At 41.2% G+C, this 21,375-nt stretch overlaps 2 protein-coding genes across 3 annotated transcripts; one reads left to right on the forward strand and one right to left on the reverse strand.

Annotated features, from left to right (window-relative positions):
- The first annotated feature begins 4,689 nt into the window (after positions 1-4,689).
- serc1 (Serine incorporator 1) lies at positions 4,690-11,048 on the forward strand. The gene is given in 10 exon segments (NM_001141629.1): positions 4,690-4,820; positions 6,058-6,219; positions 6,334-6,527; positions 6,684-6,763; positions 8,303-8,440; positions 8,592-8,761; positions 8,913-9,003; positions 9,106-9,250; positions 9,389-9,613; positions 10,096-11,048. Coding segments are annotated over 10 exon segments (1,386 nt in total). The 5' UTR covers positions 4,690-4,781; the 3' UTR covers positions 10,238-11,048.
- A 22-nt stretch (positions 11,049-11,070) lies between these two features.
- LOC106571372 (heat shock factor protein 2) lies at positions 11,071-17,431 on the reverse strand. 2 transcript variants are annotated; one of them, XM_014144388.2, is made up of 11 exons: positions 17,234-17,431; positions 16,691-16,799; positions 16,475-16,602; positions 13,767-13,891; positions 13,586-13,661; positions 13,373-13,431; positions 13,197-13,278; positions 12,800-12,912; positions 12,456-12,710; positions 12,219-12,281; positions 11,071-11,855 (listed from the first exon to the last, which is right to left on the reverse strand). In XM_014144388.2, the coding sequence occupies exons 1-11, from the start codon at positions 17,324-17,326 to the stop codon at positions 11,606-11,608; spliced, it is 1,353 nt and encodes a 450-aa protein (XP_013999863.2). In that variant the 5' UTR covers positions 17,327-17,431; the 3' UTR covers positions 11,071-11,605. The 2 variants fall into 2 exon arrangements, with proteins under 2 accessions (XP_013999863.2, XP_013999862.2); XM_014144387.2 differs by having other exon boundaries at positions 12,170-12,281.
- Positions 17,432-21,375: the final 3,944 nt, after the last annotated feature.

A 21,375-nucleotide genomic window follows, 5' to 3' on the forward strand; every position in this document is an offset into this window, starting at 1 on the left:
CTGAAGTCCACGATCATCTCCTTTGTTTTGTTGACATTGAGTGTGAGGTTATTTTCCTGACACCACACTCCGAGGGCCCTCACCTCCTCCATGTAGGCCGTCTCGTCATTGTTGGTAATCAAGCCTACGACTGTAGTGTCGTCTGCAAACTTGATAACTGAATTGGAGGCGTGCATGGCCACGCAGTCATGGGTGAACAGGGAGTGCAGGAGAGGGCTGAGAACGCACCCTTGTGGGACCCCAGTGTTGAGGATCAGCGGGGTTGATATGTTGTTACCTACCCTCACCACCTGGGGGCGGCCCGTCAGGAAGTGCAGGACCTAGTTGCACAGGGCGGGTCTAGACCCAGGGTCTTAATGACGAGTTTGGAGGGTACTATGGTGTTAAATGCTGAGCTGTAGTCGATGAACCGCATTCTTACATAGGCATTCCTCTTGTCCAGATGGGTTAGGGCAGTGTGCAGTGTGATTGCGATTGCGTCGTCTGTGGACCTATTGGGGCGGTAAGCAAATTGGAGTGTGTCTAGGGTGTCAGGTAGGGTGGAGGTGATATGGTCCTTGACTAGTCTCTCAAAGCACTTCATAATGACGGAAGTGAGTGCTACGGGGCGATAGTCATTTAGCTCAGTTACCTTCGCTTTCTTGGGAACAGGAACAATGGTGGCCCTCTTTTTAATTTGTAATTTTATTTCACCTTTATTTAACCAGGTAGGCAAGTTGAGAACAAGTTCTCATTTACAACTGCGACCTGGCCAAGATAAAGCAAAGCAATGTGATACAGACAACAACACAGAGTTACACATGGAGTAAACAAACAAGCCAATAACACAATAAACAAGTCAATGATACAGTAGAAAAAAGAAAGTCTATATACAGTTTGCGCAAAAGGCATGAGGAGGTAGGCAATAAATAGGCCATAGGAGCAAATAATTACAATTTAGCAGATTAACACTGGAGTGATAAATTAGCATATGAAGATGTGCATGTAGAGATACTGGTGTGCAAAAAGAGCAGAAAAGTAAATAAAATAAAAACAGTAAGGGGATGAGGTAGGTAGATAGGCTGGGCAATGTACAGATGGGCTATGTACAGCTGCAGCGATTGGTTAGCTGCTCAGATAGCTGATGTTTAAAGTTGGTGAGGGAAATAAAACTCTCCAACTTCAGCGATTTTTGCAATTCGTTCCAGTCACTGGCAGCAGAGAACTGGAATGAAAGGCGGCCAAAGGAGGTTTTGGCTTTGGGGATGATCAGTGAGATATACCTGCTGGAACGTGAGCTACGGTGAGTGTTGTTATCGTGACCAGTGAACTGAGATAAGGTGGAGCTTTACCAAGCATAGTCTTATAGATGACCTGGAGCCAGTGGGTCTGGTGATGAATATGTAGCGAGGGCCAGCCGACTAGAGCATACAGGTCGCAGTGGTGGGTGGTATAAGGTGATTTGGTAACAAAACGGATGGCACTGTGATAGACTGCATCCAGTTTGCTGAGTAGAGTACTGGAAGCTATTTTGTAGATGACATCGCCGAAGTCGAGGACCGGTAGGATAGTCAGTTTTACTAGGGTAAGTTTGGCGGCGTGAGTGAAGGAGGCTTTGTTGCGAAATAGAAAGCCGATTCTAGATTTGATTTTGGATTGGAGATGTTTAATATGAGTCTGGAAGGAGAGTTTACAGTCTAGCCAGACACCTAGGTATTTGTAGTGGTCCACATATTCTAGGTCAGAACTGTCCAGGGTGGTGATGCTAGTCGGGCGGGCGGGTGCGGGCAGCGAACGGTTGAAAAGCATGCATTTGGTTTTACTAGTGTTTAAGAGCAGTTGGAGGCCATGGAAGGAGTGTTGTATGGCATTGAAGCTTGTTTGGAGGTTAGTGTCCAAGGAAGGGCCAGAAGTATACAGAATAGTGTCGTCTGCGTAGAGGTGGATCTGGGAATCGCCCGCAGCAAGAGCGACATCATTGATATATACAGAGAAAAGAGTCGGCCCGAGAATTGAACCCTGTGGCACCCCCATAGAGATTGCCAGAGGTCCGGACAACATGCCCTCCGATTTGACACACTGAACTCTGTCTGCAAAGTAGTTGGTGAACCAGGCGAGGCAGTCGTTAGAAAAACCAAGGCTATTGAGTCTGCCGATTAGAATACGGTGATTGACAGAGTCGAAAGCCTTGGCCAGGTCGATGAAGACGGCTGCACAGTACTGTCTTTTATCAATGGTGGTCATGATATCATTTAGTACCTTGAGCGTGGCTGTTCCCACATCTTGAAGCATGTGGGAACAGCAGACTGGGATAAGGATTGATTGAATATGTCCGTAAACACACCAGCCAGCTGGTCTGCGCATGCTCTGAAGAGGCGGCTGGGGATGCCGTCTGGGCCGGCAGCCTTGCGAGGGTTAACATGTTTAAATGTTTTACTCACGTTGGCTGCAGTGAAGGAGAGCCAGCAGGTTTTGGTAGCGGGCCGGGCTGTGTCAATGGCACTGTTGAACCTCAAAGCGAGCAAAGAAGTTGTTCAGTTTGTCTGGGAGCAAGACATCGTGGTCCGCGACTGGGCTGGTTTTCCTTTTGTAGTCCGTGATTGACTGTAGACCCTGCCACATACCTCTCGTGTCTGAGCCGTTGAATTGTGACTCTACTTCGTCTCTATACTGACCCTTAGCTTGTTTGATTGCCTTGTGGAGGGAATAGCTACACTGTTTGTATTCGGTCATGTTTCCGGTCACCTTGCCATGATTAAAAGCAGTGGTTCTCTCTTTAAGTTTTGTGCGAATGCTGCCATCAATCCACGGTTTCTGGTTGGGGAATGTTTTAATAGACGCTGTGGGTACATCACCGATGCACTTGCTAATAAAGTCGCTCACCGAATCAGCGTATTGATCAATGTTATTGTCCGACGCTATGTGGAACATATCCCAGTCCACGTGATCGAAGCTATCTTGAAGCGTGGAATCCGATTGGTCGGACCAGCGTTGAACAGACCTGAGCACGGGCGCTTCCTGTTTTAGTTTCTGTCTATAGGCTGGGAGCAACAAAATGGAGTCATGGTCAGATTTTCCGAAAGGAGGGTGGGGAAGGGCTTTATATGCGTAGCGGAAGTTAGAATAACAATGATCCAGGGTTTTGCTAGCCCGGGTCGAGCATTCGATATTAAAGTGATGGTCATGGAATCCATGGGAGAGATTAAACAAGTCCATCTAACCCCCTTTATTTTAAGGAATTAAGGAATTAACATGATTCCAGAATTCTCCCTGCTTGTCCACTTGACAACAGCCCAGGGTCTATTCACCACTAAGAGGTTTTGTTTGCTACATGTACTTAACCGCTTATTTCTGGCACTAAACGGTCACCATATATTCTTTCATACATTTTTTCAACTGGTACCAGGGGACATAGGGATGAGTCTTGTGAGGCCTGTGGGACTTTCCTTGGGTTGCACTACAATCACTGATCTATCGGAATAGAATGAAAAGGCATAGAGCATCATGCATTGTAACCATTTAGAGGAGGAAAACACGAAGTTTCAAGTTAAAGTCTCAAGAGAAAGAGGCACAAATGTAGTCTTGGCCCTGCCACTGATAGCCAGCAAAGAGAGAGCAGAATGGTAGATACCGCTGTTTGTCTGGAGTGAAATTGAAGGGAATGTGAGACAATTCATTTGATTTATTCCACCCTGGATTCAGTTGCCTTCAATATGTAACAATGTTCATTGAACAACAATGAAGGCATTGTGTTTAGAACCAACTAACAGATTCAAAGCAACAAATATGCCCATTTTCTGAGTATGCTGCATTTATTCACACTGGTGCATGATCACATCTTTGATCACATACGCAAGGCTAACCGGAAATGAGTCATAGATGGTGGATTCCCATAAAAGAAACAGAAGTGGCAGTGAGATTGTTAAGAAAGAAGTGATAACAGGGGTGGCATTAAGTGTTGAGGAGGATCAGTTGAAATGGAAGATTCTGTGATGCCCACCGGTTGGTGTGATGGAGAGCATGGGGAAACGGAGAAGACATTGTCTGTCCTGCTGAGCTTTGATGTAGAGTCTTTGTCAACAAGGTCAAGTTAGGAAGTGTAAGTTATCCCATGAGAACTTTTGTTTTCCGAAAATGCCAGTTTATGGGCATGTTGCAGTAGTGTGTAGTAGGGAGATCCCTAGATGTGAGAAGTGTGCAGGAGCAGTGTCGGGAGTGGTAGTGGAAGATGGGTACTGGGTGAGGGATATTGAGAGGATTCCTGTGGATAGACAGAACCCAAGAGAGAACGATGGGAAGAATATGTGCTTCAGTAAGGTGTGATTTTTAGTATTCATAGCCATGGTTGTCAATTGTACTGTATAAATGGATCGGAAGTCACAGAAAATAGAGGTAGTGGTGGCTGCCGCACAGAAGTACTTTGGATTGCAAGGATTTTTTTCAGAACAGTTGCATGGGTGTTGAGTGGTAGCGTTCTATCTTCTCAGACCGCTGGAATAGGATTAGATAGGGTTAAATAGTGGAATGGGGTGTTTTTTTAATGTTTTTTTTAAGGGTTAATAGTTGGCAGGGCAATTTTAATTTTCTCAAATTTTGTGTAATTTAATGTAGGTCCATAATTTAATTTAGGTACAGTAGGCAGTGAAATGCCTCACACACCAGTACAGTAGATGGCGGTATATGCACTTTCAATTGGATGCGATCCACCAACCAAATCCAAAGAAGAAGTGCGATTGTATTGTAAACAGACGAAAAGCATCCATCTTTTACAGCACAGAGAAGTCTTATTTCGGCAAAACATCATGGGGGCCGTTCTCGGACTGTGTTCCATGGCGAGTTGGGTAAGCCTTCGTTTTTATGATAATTAAAATAAAAGTCGACATCACTCAGATCCACTTTTTTTTTTTAAACGGACCGAATCAAATATTTATTCAGACGACAGTTTCACTAGCTACAGTAATCCTAAAGTAGCTGTGTTAGCGTCAATGCACAACAACAAAGCCAGGGTGGTTCCCTGTTCAGTCTGGCCTGGTGCATTGCCTTTTAATCAAATACATTGGCCCCGGGTAATCTTTCTAAAACATGACCACAATTTTAGCTAGCTAACGTTAGATGGTTAAAATGATCATCATGTTATTGATAAACAATCGTCATATGCAGGTTTTGACATTTCGATCCCCGAACTGGTTTGCTTTGCTTGCTCTCTATACATTTCTACAGCAATGTAGGCCTACTTGAGACCTAGCTAGATAGCCACTTTGTTATTGATAGTGCCTATATGTTCAAGAGTATTTTAATGACCCACATTTCACAATGCACTGGTAGCCTAACTGGAGACGTCATAGTTAACGTTAGCGGTTATCTAGCTAGGTCTCAAGTAGGCCTACATTGCTGTAGAAATGTATAGAGAGCAAGCAAAGCAAACCAGTTCGGGGTCGAACTGTCAACCTGCATATGACGATGGTTTATCAATAACATGATGATCATTTTAACCAGCTAGCTACCGCCCGGTACTTGGAAATATTGCAACACCGTAGCTAGGCATCAAAACAGAATCAAATGTCAGATAACCGTTAACTATGACGTCTCCAGTTAGGCTACCAGTGCATTGTGAAATGTGGGTCATTAAAATACTCTTGAACATAACGGCCCTCAGTTCAGTTAGGCATATGTCTGGTATTGTTTCCTATTTAGTTTAACTAAATTATATTCCTCAACTATTTTCAAGCTAAAAGTGTACCGTTAACTGCCTGGTCTCTCTTCCACATTGGTATCAACTTGATTAGGTTTGACACCTGCCGTGGCCAGATCTCTATTCTTAGCAGAGATTTGGTTTCCAAAGCAGTTAGCAACTTGGGAAAAACAAGTGTGTTGGTGTTATGTCAACCCTACTTAGATGTATTAACATTTATCAATGAATGAAAACCCTATTGACTTTGTACTTAGGCTATATTCTAACTGTAAAATCATTCAGCGGTGGGCAGATATATTATTCTGTCAGCATCAGTTCTATACTTGTATGACTTAGCTAATTGGTTTTAATCACATTTAACCTCATTCCCTTGTCTTGCCTTGTAGATCCCCTGTCTGTGTGGCACTGCCCCCTGCCTGCTGTGCAAATGCTGCCCCAGTGGGAATAACTCCACTGTCACCCGACTCATCTATGCCTTCTTCCTCCTGCTGTGCGTGGGCATCGCATGCATTATGCTCATGCCAGGGATGGAAGAGCAGCTCAAGAAGGTACCAAACTATTATTTTATATATATTTGATATACAACATTTACAATTAAGACAACTAATTCTACACATTTTTGTTTGGCCTGACTAATTACTTGTGCATCTTGGCTCTTGCAGATTCCAGGATTCTGTGATGGGGGAATGGGTACATCAATTCCAGGTGTGGAGGGTCATGTCAACTGTGATGTCTTGGTTGGCTACAAGGCTGTGTACCGTATCTGCTTCGGCATGGCAATGTTCTTCCTGCTCTTCTCCCTCCTCATGGTCAAAGTCAAGAGTAGCCAGGATCCCAGAGCTACTATACACAATGGGTAAATAGCACTGTGTCTTCTTCATATATGGGTAATGACAATATCAGTAAGCATTATATACTGCAATGCAGGAAGAGAAATAAGGAACAAGGGTATCCGTAAGTATATTTAAGTTCAAACAGGTCGATCAGTTAAAATACTTATGCTTTCTTTTAGGTTTTGGTTCTTCAAGTTTGCTTCTGCGACTGCCATTACCATTGGTGCATTCTTCATTCCAGAGGGTCCCTTCACAACTGGTAATGGCCTTTTTCATACAAATGTTTTTCTGTCTCATAGAAATATACAGTACCAGTCAAACGTTTGGACACACCTACTCATTCAAGGATTTTTCTTTATTTTTATAATTTTCTACATTGTAGAATAATAGTGAAGACATCAAAACTATGAAATAACACGTATGCAATCATGTTGTAAAGTGTTAAACAAATCAAAATATATTTTAGATTCTTCAAAGTAGCCACCGTTTGTCTTGATGACAGCTTGGCACACTCTTGGCATTCTCTCAACCAGCTTCACCTGGAATGCTTTTCCAACAGTTTTGGAGTTCCCACATATGCTGAGCACTTGTTGGCTGCTTTTCCTTCACTCTGCAGTCTAACTCATCCCAAACCATCTCAATTGAGTTGAGGTTGGGTGATTGTGGAGGCCATGTCATCTAATGCAGCACTCATCAATCTCCTTCTTGGTCAAATAGCCCTTACACAGCCTGGAGGTGTGTTGGGTCATTGTCCTGTTGAAAAACAAAACATAGTCCCACTAAGCGCAAACCAGATGGGATGGTGTATCGCTGCAGAATGCTGTGGTAGCCATGCTGGTTAAGTGTGCCTTGAATCCTAAATAAATCACAGACAGTGTCACCAGCAAAGCACCCTCACACCTCCTCCATGCTTCACGGTGGGAACCACACATCCGGAGATCATCCGTTCACCTACTCTGCGTCTCACAAAGACACGGAGGTTGGAACCAAAAATCGTACATTTGGGCTCATCAGATTTCCACCGGTCTAATGTCCATTGCTCGTGTTTCCTGGCCCAAGCAAGTCTCTTCTTCTTATTGGTGTCCTTTAGTAGTAGCCTGATTCACGCAGTCTCCTTTGAACAGTTGATGTTAAGATGTGTCTGTTACTTGAACTCTGTGAAGCATTTATTTGGGCTGCAATTTCTGAGGCTGGTAACTCTAATGAACTTATTCTCTGCAGCAGAGGTAACTCTGGGTCTTCCTTTCCCGTGGCGTTCCTCATGAGAGCCAGTTTCATCATAGCGCTTTATGGTTTTTGCGATTGCACTTGAAGAAACTTTAAAAGTTCTTGACATTTTCCACATTGACTGACCTTCATGTCTTAAGGTAATGATGGACTGTTGTTTCTCTTTGCTTATTTGAACTGTCCTTGCCATAATATGGACTTGGTCTTTTAACAAATAGGGCTTTCTTCTGTATACCACACCTTCCTTGTCACAACACCACTAATTGGCTCAAACGTATTAACAAGGTAAGAAATTCCACAAATTAACTTTTAACAAAGCACGCCTGTTAATTGAAATGCATTCCAGGTGACTACCTCATGAAGCTGGTTGAGAGAATGCCAAGAGTGTGCAAAGCTGCCATCAAGGCAAAGGGTGGCTACTTTAAAGAATCTCAAATATCAACTAGAAAAAAGTACAAATAAAGAAAAACCCTTTAATGAGTAGGTGTCCAAACTTTTGACTGGTACTGTAAGTGTAGCTAATAATACTCACTTAGCACGCAGCTAGTTCACACTTCTTTCTCTCCCTTAGTTTGGTTCTACATAGGAATGGCTGGAGCTTTTTGCTTCATCCTGATCCAGCTGGTCCTGCTGATAGACTTTGCCCACTCCTGGAATGAGTCCTGGGTGGAGAAGATGGAGGAGGGCAACTCTCGCTGCTGGTATGCAGGTATGGTAATCAACAGGAGCTTCTCTTTAAGAATACCTTGTGAAAATGCACTGGTGACAGGTTGAGTTAAAGCAACCCTCTGTGTCTACACTTAACTCCCATTGTCCTCATTGTCCAGAAATAACCAGTAAGTCTAATTTCTCCCGTGCAGCTCTGCTGTCTGCTACAACCATCAACTACATCCTGTCCCTGGTGTCTCTGATCATGTTCTACGTCTACTACACCCACACTGACGGCTGCACTGAGAACAAGGCCTTCATCACTGTCAACATGCTGCTGTGTGTCGGAGCTTCAGTCATGTCCGTCCTGCCCAAGATTCAGGTAAGGAAGTGCATTGGACCAGCATGTCACCTCACACTCCATGTTGTACCCCAAAAACCTTAGTCTCTGGACCTTCATCTTGTATAATAAACATGTAATTATAATATGTTCTGACACATTTACATCTTAGTGTCACCCCTTTTCTCAACAGGAGTCCCAGCCAAGGTCCGGGTTGCTGCAGTCTTCCATTGTGACTCTGTACACCATGTATCTCACCTGGTCTGCCATGACCAATGAGCCAGGTGAGAATTTTAATGATCAAATGTCTCCAATACACCAATAAATGGCTAGCTCTTCATCAAGACAAGCACTTGAGTAAATGTGTTTGTCTTTGCCATCCACAGACAAGAAATGCAACCCAAGCTTGCTGGGTATCATTGGCCTCAACAACACCACCCCAGCTGGTAAGGACCACCCTGTTGTTCAGTGGTGGGATGCCCAGGGTATTGTGGGGCTGGTCCTGTTCCTGATGTGTGTTCTGTACTCAAGGTAAGGAAACAAGTCAGACCCAAACAACGTCTGCAGTTTTCTCTTTGAAGAAACTGCTAATGCTATTTTACCATTTACCAGCTTTGTAGCAGTTGCTATTGACCCTGACAATAACATGTTATCCATTCATTCCTATAGCATCCGCAACTCCTCCAACACCCAGGTGAACAAACTGTCTCTGACCAGTGACGAGTCTTCCCTGATTGAGGATGGCCACCACCCTGAGAACTTTGACGTGGAAGATGGCGAGAACCGGGCCGTGGACAACGAGAAGGACGGAGTCACCTACAGCTACTCCTTCTTCCACTTCATGCTCTTCCTGGCCTCCCTCTACATCATGATGACCCTCACCAACTGGTACAGGTGTGTATCCTCACTCTCCTGGATTATTTGGTCTGGTAGGATGATAACTAGGCAATTGCAGTAATGAGTCTGTAGCCTTAGTATTGAATATTGTGAAATATACACAGGTCATAACATGTAGAAGTTGTCCCTTTTCAGGTTTAGAAGAAGTGACCGCTCAATGCTAACTCCCTTTCATTTAAGATGGTTAGCATAGCTAGTAAACAAATCGGTGGTGGTAGTCAGTTGTTTTTAACTCTAATGCAATTGATTGATTAAGTATTACAGGAACATGTATTTGAGTTGACATCCATACAGGCATTATACTCCGATTTTTACCTCAACATAGTGTGAAATACACACAAACAGTAGCCTAAATGAGATCTTTCCCTCACGGCCCTTTTCCCCCACACATTTCCATGGCAATTGTTTTGGTTGAGTTTGATTGACCTCTTTTACCGCATCTATCCCTCCTGAGTTTGACTTGTCTTTGATTTTCTCAGCCCTGACTCCAACTATGAGACAATGACCAGCAAGTGGCCCTCTGTCTGGGTGAAGATCTCCTCCAGCTGGATCTGCATTGCCCTCTATGTGTGGACCCTGGCAGCCCCACTGGTCCTAGTCAACCGAGACTTTGACGGATGATCTAAAGAATGAGGGGGGCAATCATTTGCTCATGATCATTTTGAATATTCAACTCGTAAGGTGAACAAGCTCTGTAAATACTGTATGTGCATTCCCCACCCACCCTTTTTGTTAATACACTGCATGCATGCTATAGTATTGAATACATGGGTGTGTTATGTAACATGTTTTATCCTATTGCAAAATTAAAGAATGTTTTTTGCTGAGTTGGGGTTGTAAAGGTAGCTGGGGCTTGGAGAGATGGTCAGTGAAAGGACTCCTCAACTGTCATTGACTCTGGATAAGAGACATTCAGAAAGAACCATTGATTTGTTACAAAATGGGCAAGACTGCTTGATGTTTGATAATATGCTACACTTTGCTTTAAGTTATGCATATGTAGCAATGAAGTGCAGGGTTTCAGATTTTAGCTCATTGTTGTAATCCAGGGACATTTCCATCAGTGATGTACCAGTGGCATGATATTATAGGCTAATCTACCATCATGCTTTGCTGTGCTTCCCTTTTCAGAACATCCTCCCAAATTGCAAAACTGAAACTACAGTTTTCCCTTTTGTGATCATGCACATCTTGTGTTATAGGTCAAATATTAGTCCCTCAGTTTTGTGTACCTTGTTACTTATGATTCACACTGGAGTTATCTTAATGTAAAATACTGATGTTCAGTGGATAAATTATTTTGTAGATGCTTTAACATACTAGAAATGTGTATTCAGTATTTCCAGCAGACTGACAATTGTTTGTCTTTTGACATGTATTAAAGTGCATTGTAACCCACCTTTTAATAAACTTGAATATACCTTCACCTACAGAACAAAGCATTCAGAATGTAATGATGCTTTTGCTGTTCTTTTAATGTCATTGCCACTAAGCTTCGCAATCTATGAAACATTATGATACACACAGTACATATCAGACTACAGTACTTGAAATGATCAACATTGGGATTCTACTAAGGAAATGATGCAGGCACTTCTGTTTTTTGTTCATTAAAGATTAATGTGATCCTTAATACAGAAATCAATAATACAGTGAAACATTCCCCTTTTCACAAGAAACGCTGAAACCTAAACCAACAACATAATTGCAGCCTCATCTTTATCGGGGTTTACATACAGCTGTTAGATTGCTTCACTATTTCCACTAAATGACGGAATGTCTTATGAACAGAAAAGTACCAAAAGATACGGGGAACTAGAACATTTTGACAAGTATCTACAAAAGGTCCAATCCTTTTTCTGCTCCTTGGTTAACCTTGTTAAATCTCCAGCTGTGTCGAGTCAGTGGTGTCGCCCTCTGGGTTGAGTTCACACAGGTAGAAGAGCGTTGACTCGCTGGCCTCTGCCTCAGTCAGGGGCTCCAGGCGGATCAGAGAGCTTCGTGGAGGCTCCTCGTCTGGCTCCAGGAGGTCTGTGGGGACCTCAGTATTGTGCTGCAGCAGGCTGTCTCCCAGCTCTGTGGCTGTGTTGCTGTCTGCCTCTGTGGCCAAAGGGGTGCAGCCATCCAGGAAGGCCAGCAGAGGGCAGGACGTGTACTGGACCAGCTGGTTGTCTGCTGAGAAACTAGACTTGTCTCCTTTGGATAGCAGCCCTGCATTTTCTTTGGGACCACCACTCCCCTAAAGAGTGAAATTAATGAGGATTCAGAAACACAAATAAAATTCAGACAGACTTGGTGTATAATCATTACGTCAATTCTGTGGCAAAAGGTTTTGCAACAGAAACCGTTTACTCCAAATGGGAAATGCAAACGAGAGTTTCTATTGGACAAATTCAGGTAGGTCCCTCCATGTTTCATTCCGTTTGCTGTGTTTGGTTCTTAAACCGTTTCTGTAACAAATACATCCCGGATATTGAATTGAGTGGGGTCACCAGGTAATTCTATACAAGTGCAAAACTGTAGATTTTGTATGGAAATGTAATTAACATAAACCTCTGTGGCCTCTAAAATATCTGGATCAATGCTGAACTGCTTCCCGTACAACATAGCCTGAAAGTCTTCCAAACTGCAGTCAATGCTGTCCAAGTAGTCCATCAGCTCAACCCTGTTAAAACATTTGGATGCCTATTAACTGTAAGACGAGACAATAATTCAATAGGCCTATATCCTTTCAAATGAAAAAATGCAACGCAGTAATATGGAACATAATGTGAGAAAGCCTTCTCAAGTTCTTCATGAACTACAGGCCACAAACGTAAAGCTAGTCAAGTCCACTTACTTGCCGAGGAGGTTGATATTCTGAGAAATAGCTCCACTCTCATTGAGAATTGAGTCCATCATCTTCATGGGATCCTCCAGGCTCAACCCTGACTGTTTGTTGAGCTGCAAGGTGCTGCTTGTGGGAAGGCTATCATATGTGCTTATGGTGGTCTCTTCTGGTTCGATTACTAAAGAGTTGGTCTGTCCTATACTGTCAGCGCTGTCTGTCTGTGACACAGTATTGCTGTTGAAGACCTCAACTATTTCTACATCCCTGAGAATGAAGGACAGGAGAAAAGGCATGAGGATGGATGATGGCAGATGGAAATATACATGAAACAATTTTTTTTTATGTTGAATTACGATTGATCCAATGCTCTTGAGGGGCCCTCTGTGATCTCTGTGTCATCATCAGTTACATCACAGATGACGACATCGTCAGTAAGATCAGCACTCTTCAAACCGCTGACAGAGGGCTGGGAGAGAGTTCAAAATGTACATCTTTAGAATAGCTTACATTGAGAAAACAGACTTTTGAAATAACATTAGAAACTCATATTCTGGAAGAAATCTGCGCCGCCGCCAATGTCAAGTTTTGTTCTCACAATGCGGCATTTTCCTGGGCAGTGATCCTGCCTTAATATTGGAAAAAAATAGAAAGATCTGTTTGCTAGCATTATTAGTGTCCTGACTGATTGGATGGACACCACCATGTATACCTTACATAGGGAGGTAAACCCATTCAGACCTCTACACATACTTTGTTGTGGTCCAGAGGAGGATCATCGTAGATTTCATGGATGTATTTAGGCTTCTTTCCATTGCTGTTCAGTAGAATAGGCCTGTAAAATGGAGATTCAGATGTAAAATGAATTAATAATGTTGAGTAATCGATGATGTTATTCAGAGGAAGATTGCTATACTACGAAGCCTTACCTCTTGCGTTTTAAACTCATCCGGTTCTTCTGTACCAATGTGATGATGAATTGTATCAACTGAAATGAATAAAGACAATTATTATCAAAGTTAGACTGAACTATTATACCCTAAAGGCCAATTGTTATGCGTTTTTATTGTGAGCAAATTGTTTCCAATTCAATTCCTACTGAATATTGAAACTCATTCTTGGTGCAGATTTTTTTGCTGCACCTTCTTAATGATTTGCTGCTGTTGGGAGTGCTTCTGTCTCAGGTCTGATACTTCGCTCCATAGACCTTCATTATCTCTGTAAACATAAATTCAAGTATGAGCATAGAACTGTCTCCAAACCAACACATCACTACTACTTTCTAACCTCCATTTGATAGCCAGGGCATGGTAGTTTGCTTACCTTTTCAGTGTGTTGAGTCTGGAATCAATGCTTTCTTGTTTTCCATGAACATTCTGAACACTGGCCAAAATATTGGACAGGTCTTCCTGTCTAATCTTGGTATCATTTGGTCTTGCATTGGAAACCTGAAAAAATATGCCCTTATTCAGTTTGACGTACTTACTGATATAGGCCATTTATTTGTTTACCATAATATGTTTGTTTCCATGAGGTCTTACCTAGGGCTGTTGCAGTGACCGTATTACCACTACACCGGCGGTCACAAGTCGAGAAGGCAGTCAAATTCCACATGACCGTTTAGTCACGGTAATTAGGCTTCTCCAAGCTCTGATGCTGCTGCTAGTCATTAGCCTACCAAACTTGCTAATTGCCTGGTACTCAGCACGCTATTGTCCCTCTAATCACTATAACATCATACAAATGTATTCGAAAATCTAATGAAACACTTCATGAGAACCCATCAGCTCATGTTGTGCAACATTTGTTTAGGCTATGCGGGAGAAAACAGAGTGATGGCCGTTAATAAAAAGAGGAGGATCCCATCAGCCTTCTATAGGCTTGCCCTAATATATTTATTTCTCAACTTCCCTAATATTAAGCACATTGCTTATATTTAAAACAGGAGTAGAGCCTACCTGGCTGGCATGAAAATAAACCACAGGGAAAAGTCCTCCATTCACTATTTAAGTGCATAGATTACGTATTTTTCCCGGCTGCCCCTGTTTTGATACAGGTGCATGATAATGGTCCATTCTAAATCAAAACAAATGTCACACATACAGTACCAGTCAAAAGTTGACACACCTACTCATTCAAGGGTTTTTCTTTATTTTACTATTTTCTACATTGAAGAATAATAGTGAAGACATCAAAACTATGAAATTATGTTGTAACCAAAAAAAGTGTTAAACAAATCAAAATGTATTTTATATATTTGAGATTCTTCAAAGTAGCCACCCTTTGCCTTGACAGCTTTGCACCCTCTTGGCATTATCTCAATCAGCTTCATGAGGTAGTCACCTGGAATGCATTTCAATTAACAGGTGTGCCTTGTTAAAAGTGAATTTGTGGAATTTCTTTCCTTCTTACTGCGTTTGAGCCAATCAGTTGTGTTGTGAGGGGGGGGGTACAGAAGATAGCCCTATTTGGTAAAAGACCAAGTCCATATTATGGCAAGAACAGTTCAAACAAGCAAAGAGAAATGACAGTCCATCATTACTTTAAGACATGAAGGTCAGTCATTACAGAAAATTTCAAGAACTTTGAAAGTTTCTTCAAGTGCAGTCACAAAAACCATCAAGCGCTATGATGCAACTGGCTCTCATGAGGACCGCCAGCAGAGTTGCCTCTGCTGCAGATAATAAGTTCATTAGAGTTACCAGCCTCAGAAATTGCAGCCCAAATAAATGCTTCACAGAGTTCAAGTAACAGACACATCAACAACTGTTCAGAGGAGACTGTGTGAATCAGGCCTTCATGGTCGAATTTCTGCAAAGAAACCACTACTAAAGGACACCAATAAGAAGAAGAAACACGATCAATGGACATTAGACCGGTGGAAATTTGTCCTTTGGTCAAACGCCATGTCTTCGTGAGATGCGGTGTGGGTGAACGGATGATCTCTGCATGTGTATTTCCCACCGTAAAGCATTGAGGAAGAGGTGTTATGGTGTGGGGGGTGCTTTATATAGAATTCAAGCACACTTAACCGGTATGGCTACCACAGCATTCTGCAGCGATACACCATCCCATCTGGTTTGGGCTTAGTGGGGCTATCATTTGTTTTTCAACAGGACAATGACCCAAAACACACCTCCAGGCTGTGTAAGGGCTGTTTTACCAAGAAGGAGAGTGATGGAATGCTGCATCAGATGACCTGGCCTCCACAATTCCCCGACCTCAACCAAATTGAGATGGTTTGGGATGAGTCGGACCGCAGAGCGAAGGAAAATGCGTGCTCAGCATATGTGGGAACGCCTTCAAGACTTTTGGAAAAGCATTCCAGGTGAAGCTGGTTGAGAGAATGCCAAAAGTGTGCAAAGCTGTCATCAAGGCAAAGGGTGGCTACTTGATGAATCTCAAATAAAATATATTTTGATTTGTTTAACACTTTTTTGGTTACTACATGTTATTTCATAGTTTTGATGTCGTCACTATTATCCTACAATGTAGAAAATAGTAAAAATAAAGAAAAACCCTTGAATGAGTACGTGTTCTAAAACTTTTGACTGGTAGTGTAGGAGTACCTATTTCTTTAAACCGCTCAACACAGAATAGCCGCATGTGCGCACTCCCTCAAATCATTTCGGAGAAATTATTTATATTTTATTCAGGTTTGTTCAATTGTATTCTTCATACTATAAAATAGTACCATGGAATTATAAGCAAATCTTGTCTGCTAAATGAACTAGTGTAGCCCACAGCCATTTGGCATAGCCACATCTGGATCTAACATAAGGAAAACTCAGATTATGCTATTCTTTTCTTCTGAAATAGACTACAATTTCTTTAGACATGTCTAAAATAAATAATGGATTTATTGTGACGGTGTAGGCTATATTACATGGATTTAGACTTTTAAAAAGGCTTGCAGACTATGTGTGGAGATGTTAAATGTGTTTATGTTAATTAACGATCAATTACTGTGAGACCGACAGTTATTTGCTTTACAATCACCGGCTGACAAACCGCCACAGCCCTAGTCTTACCTTTCTTTTGATGTTTTCCAGCAAGTCATCCTGCCCATGTTTAAAGTAATGATGCTGAAATTCAACTGGTCCATCCCTCTCTTGCTTTACTATGCCTGTGTCGATGTGCATCACTTTGCGAAATCCATCTGCAAATTGAACATCCATTAGACAGCTGCACAAGAGGCATTCCAATAAAACAGCAGAGCCGCTATGTTTATAGAAGCGCTTACTTACACATATTCAGCTGTCTGACAAAGCTGGCCATGTTGTTGTGCTTGAAGAACTTGGGAAGGATATCCTTGGCAAATCGCTGTTCATCCATGACAAGGAAACTGTTACCTTCCTAAAAAAATATGTATATATTAGGAGACTAGAATGTCTACAACTACTTTCACTCAATTACATTTTTGTGTGTTAAATTTCAGAACGTAAATAGTGCATGGGTATTCTTGCTTTATTTTATCATGGAATGCTTATTTATATGCTCTTTTGTTAGCTAGCCAATTGTATTGATATGCTATTATAAGAAGCTAGCCAAATTACAAACAGATCATTCAAAATAACGTGCTAGCTTTAGCCAGCAGGGACAACAATAGCAAAAGAGTATCAGTAACAAAACAAAACGATGCTTCTTGAATCCTTCTAATCGACACATGCATCTAGGACTAGGCAGACATAGCTACTATAACTGGCTAACTCGTTTCACACCCTGCAGTCAAGTGCTAGCGCTACCTAGCTCTGCCAGGCTGGCACGCTCAGTTGGGCAATTTAATTTACCTGACTCCAACAAATAAATTCATTTGTGTCAGAATCTTCCACAAGAGTCCAAAGCTTGGTGAGAAAGGCTGGTACATTTGAATTTTGTTTCATTTTGCAAATTGAAAAAGGAAAGATGCCTTTTGGTGATGAAACAAGCAAGTCGCTGAGAAGAAGAAAACAAGCGTCCTAAGCATGCATACGACTTCCTGTTTGAAGAGCAGCAGCTGATTGGTTGAATGTTGACTTACATGACGTTTCACACGTGAAACATGTAGAATAATGCATAGATCATTATACGTTTGCAAATGATTGCTGAAATGTTTTAGTTTTTCTGTGACATGCATTAAAGTAACTGACCAGATTTCTATTAAATATGACCTTTAATAAATTGCAATATGAGTTCAATCGTTTTCCTTTCAAAAAAAGGTAATGAAGTATTGGTGAAATGTTGTAGTTTTTCTGACATGATTTAAAGGTACACTCAGCAATATGATATAGATGCAGAAACTAAACAGCATAGTGGGTCAATTTCTATAACAACTAAGAGCGTTGAAGCGCGAGGCTCAACATCTCTGCCTTTTTGGTGTGTGTGACTTTGTGAGAGAGAAGTCTTGTATCTTCTCAATATCTGTGGTGCTACTACCTGCAATGTCAATTTGCTGAGTCTGCCTATAAGAGGTCATACAATACGTTTTGTAGTGATTCCTATGTTGTTGATGTTTTGAATGTTTGTTGGTCTGTGGTGTGTAATGAGGAGCATCCAGATGCTGCACTTGACACATTTATGAAATTGCTTATTCCAGTTACTAATAAGCATGCACCCATTAAGAAAATGACTGTAAAAACTGTTAAATCCCCGTAGATTGACAAGGAATTGAAAAATTGTATGGTTGAGAGCGACGAGGCAAAAGGAATGGCAAATAAGTCTGGCTGCCCAACCGATTGGAAAATGTACTGATCAAATTATGAAAGACAAGAATTATGAAAGACACAATTCTAAATTAAAATTCTTGTCTTTCATAATTTGATCAGTTATACTTGGATGTGTAATGTCAGTGTTTGTTGCTGGCATGTCATGCATAAGTTTGCTGATATTGCAAATGAAAAAATAATTAAAGTAATATCAGTGGGCTTTGTGATGAATGAGCTGATTCAATGAATGATGGAGCTGAGTTAGCCTTTTTGCCCAACATTTCATTTAAGCTGCTCCAAAGGTTTTTACTATCATTCTTTATATAATTTATCTTTGTTTCATAGTATAGTTTCTTATTTTTATCAACCTTAGTCACGTGATTTATTAATAAGATGGAAAATCAACCTTAGTCACGTGATTTCTCAGTAAGATGGAAAATTTGATGGAAAATTACTGGTGATAATAACGGCCAATATTGCCACCCCTATTTTCCATATCTTCAATCTAAGCCTACTAGAAAGTGTGAACCCTCAGGCCTTGAGAGAAGCAAAAGTAATTCCACTACCCAAGAATAGTAAAGCCCCCGTTACTGCCTCAAATAGCAGACAAACCAGCCTGTTACCAACCATTAGTAAACTTTTGGCCAGATACAATACTATTTTACTGTAAACAAATTGACAACTTTCAGCACACATAGAGAAGGACATTCAACAAGCATGGCACTTACACAAATGACTGATGATTGGCTGAGAGAAATTGATGATAAAAAGATTGTTGGAGCTGTTTTGTTAGACTTCTGTTTGGCTTTTGACATTATCAATCAAAGTCTGCTGATGGAAAAACATATGGGTTATTGCTTTACATGCCATGCCTTATTGTGGATAAAGTGTTACCTGTCTAACAGAATACAGAGGGTGTTCTAAGGAACCACCCCTTTTTTTTCAATTTTCAACTAAAATGACATACCCAAATTGAACTGCCTGTAGCTCAGGCCCTGAAGCAAGGATATACAAATTCTTGGTAACATTCGAAAGGAAACACTATAAAGTTTGTGGAAATGTGAAAGGAATGTAGGAGAATATAACACAATAGATCTAGTAAAAGAATATACAAAGAAAAAATCTTTGAAATGCAAGAGAAAGGCCATAATGTATTATTCCAGCCAGATGCAATTTAGATTTTGGCCACTAGATGGCAGCAGTGTATGTGCAAAGTTTTAGACTGATCCAATGATCCATTGCATTTCTGTGCAAAATGTTGTAGCAAGACTGTCCAAATGTGCCTAATTTGTTTATTAATAACTTTTCATGTTCAAATGTGTGCATTCTCCTCAATAGCATGGTGTTATTTCACTGTAATAGCTAATGTAAATTGGACAGTGCAATTAGATGAAAAATAATTTAAGCTTTCTGACAATATCAGATATGTCTATGTCCTGGGAAATGGTCTTGTTACTTACAACCTCATGCTAATCGCATTAGCCTATTTGAGTAAAGCCAGTGTGTCTATGAATGCGGATGACTCAACACTATACACGTCAGCTACTACAGGGAGTTAAATCACTGCAACAAAGAGCTGCAGTTAGTTTCAGAATCGGTGGCAAGGAATAAGTTAGTCCTAAATATTTCAAAAACTAAAAGCATTGTATTTGGGACAAATCATTCACTAAACCCTAAACCTCAACTAAATCGTGTACAATAATTTTTTTTAGAAATTGAGCAAGTTGAGGTGACTAAACTGCTCGAAGTAACTCTGGATTGTAAACTGTCGTGGTCAAAACATGTTGATACAAAAGTAGTTAAGATGGGGAGAAGTCTGTCCATAATAAAGCGTTGCTCTGCCTTTTTAACAACACTATCAACACGGCAGTTCCTACAGGCTCTAGTTTTGTCACACCTGGACTACTGTTCAGTCGTGTGGTCAGGTGCCACAAAGAGGGACCTCGGAAAATTACAATTGGCTCAGAACAGGGCAGTACAGCTGGCCCATAAATGTACACTTAAAGCTAACATTAATAATATGCATGTAAGTCTCTCATGGCTCAAAGTGAAGGAGAGATTGACGTCATCACTACTTGTTTTTGCAAAAAGTGTTGATGTGTTGAATGCACCAAGTTGTATGTTTAAACAATTAGCACACAGCTCGGACACCCATGCATACCCCACAAGACATGCCACCAAAGGTCTCTTCACAATCCCCAAGTCAAGAACAGACTATAGGAGGCTAACAGTACTACATAGAGCCATGGCTACATGGAACTCTATTCCACATCAGGTAACTGATGCAAGCAGTAGAATCCGATTTTAAAAACAGATAAAAATACACCTTATGGAACAGCGGGGATTGTGAAGAGACACACACAGGCACAGACACACATACACATGATAAGACACACACATAAACATGGATTTGGTATTGTAGATACGTGATAGTGGAGGAGTGGCCTGAGGGAACACACTTAATGTGTTGTGAAAAGTGTTATGAAATGTGATGTAATGTAATATTTTCAATTGTATAAACTGCCTTAATGTTGCTGGACCCCAGGAAGCATCACTGCTGCCTTGGTAACAGCTAATGGGGAACCTTAATAAATACAAATACCCTTAAAGTGACAGACCAGTGTTTACAGATTTCTACGAAATATGACCTTTAATTAATTACAATATGAGTAAAATTGATTTCCTTCCAAAAAAAATGTAATTAAGTATGTTAAAAAGCAACTTTTCTGTGTTGGCAAACCCGAACAACAGAATGGTGTGGGCGTTTACCATTCATAAAAAATATTCATGCGAGTAGACCACTGATTGGCCAGCTCATCCTCCTCAGGAGGATGACATCATCCTCTATCAGGAAATATCTGTTTGAGTTAACAGTTTTAGGTGGGGTACTTGAAATATTTTTTCTCCAATTTATGCTTTTGCCACAAATACAAGTATAGGATGAGTCAACAACATTATTTGGGTATGAATTAAGAGAAAATGTACTTTTAAAAGTGAGATTTTCACTGAGCAGTTATTTTAAGGTAAGATATTAGATATTGACAGCCTTTCAATTGATGCTCTTGAGTCAGCTGGCATGGAAGGATGCTCATAACACCCCCTACTGACTAGCTTTGTTTACATTAGATTGATGAGTCATTCTATGTCTTGCCACTAGGTGTCAGCCTTAGATCATGTAGTACGTAAGATGTTTAGGATAGTTTCTTACCTCAGATATTTCTCCAATTTCTGCTCCTATAACTTATGCT

The sequence above is a fragment of the Salmo salar genome, chromosome ssa15, assembly GCF_905237065.1.
Source record: "Salmo salar chromosome ssa15, Ssal_v3.1, whole genome shotgun sequence".
Lineage (NCBI taxonomy): Eukaryota > Metazoa > Chordata > Actinopteri > Salmoniformes > Salmonidae > Salmo > Salmo salar.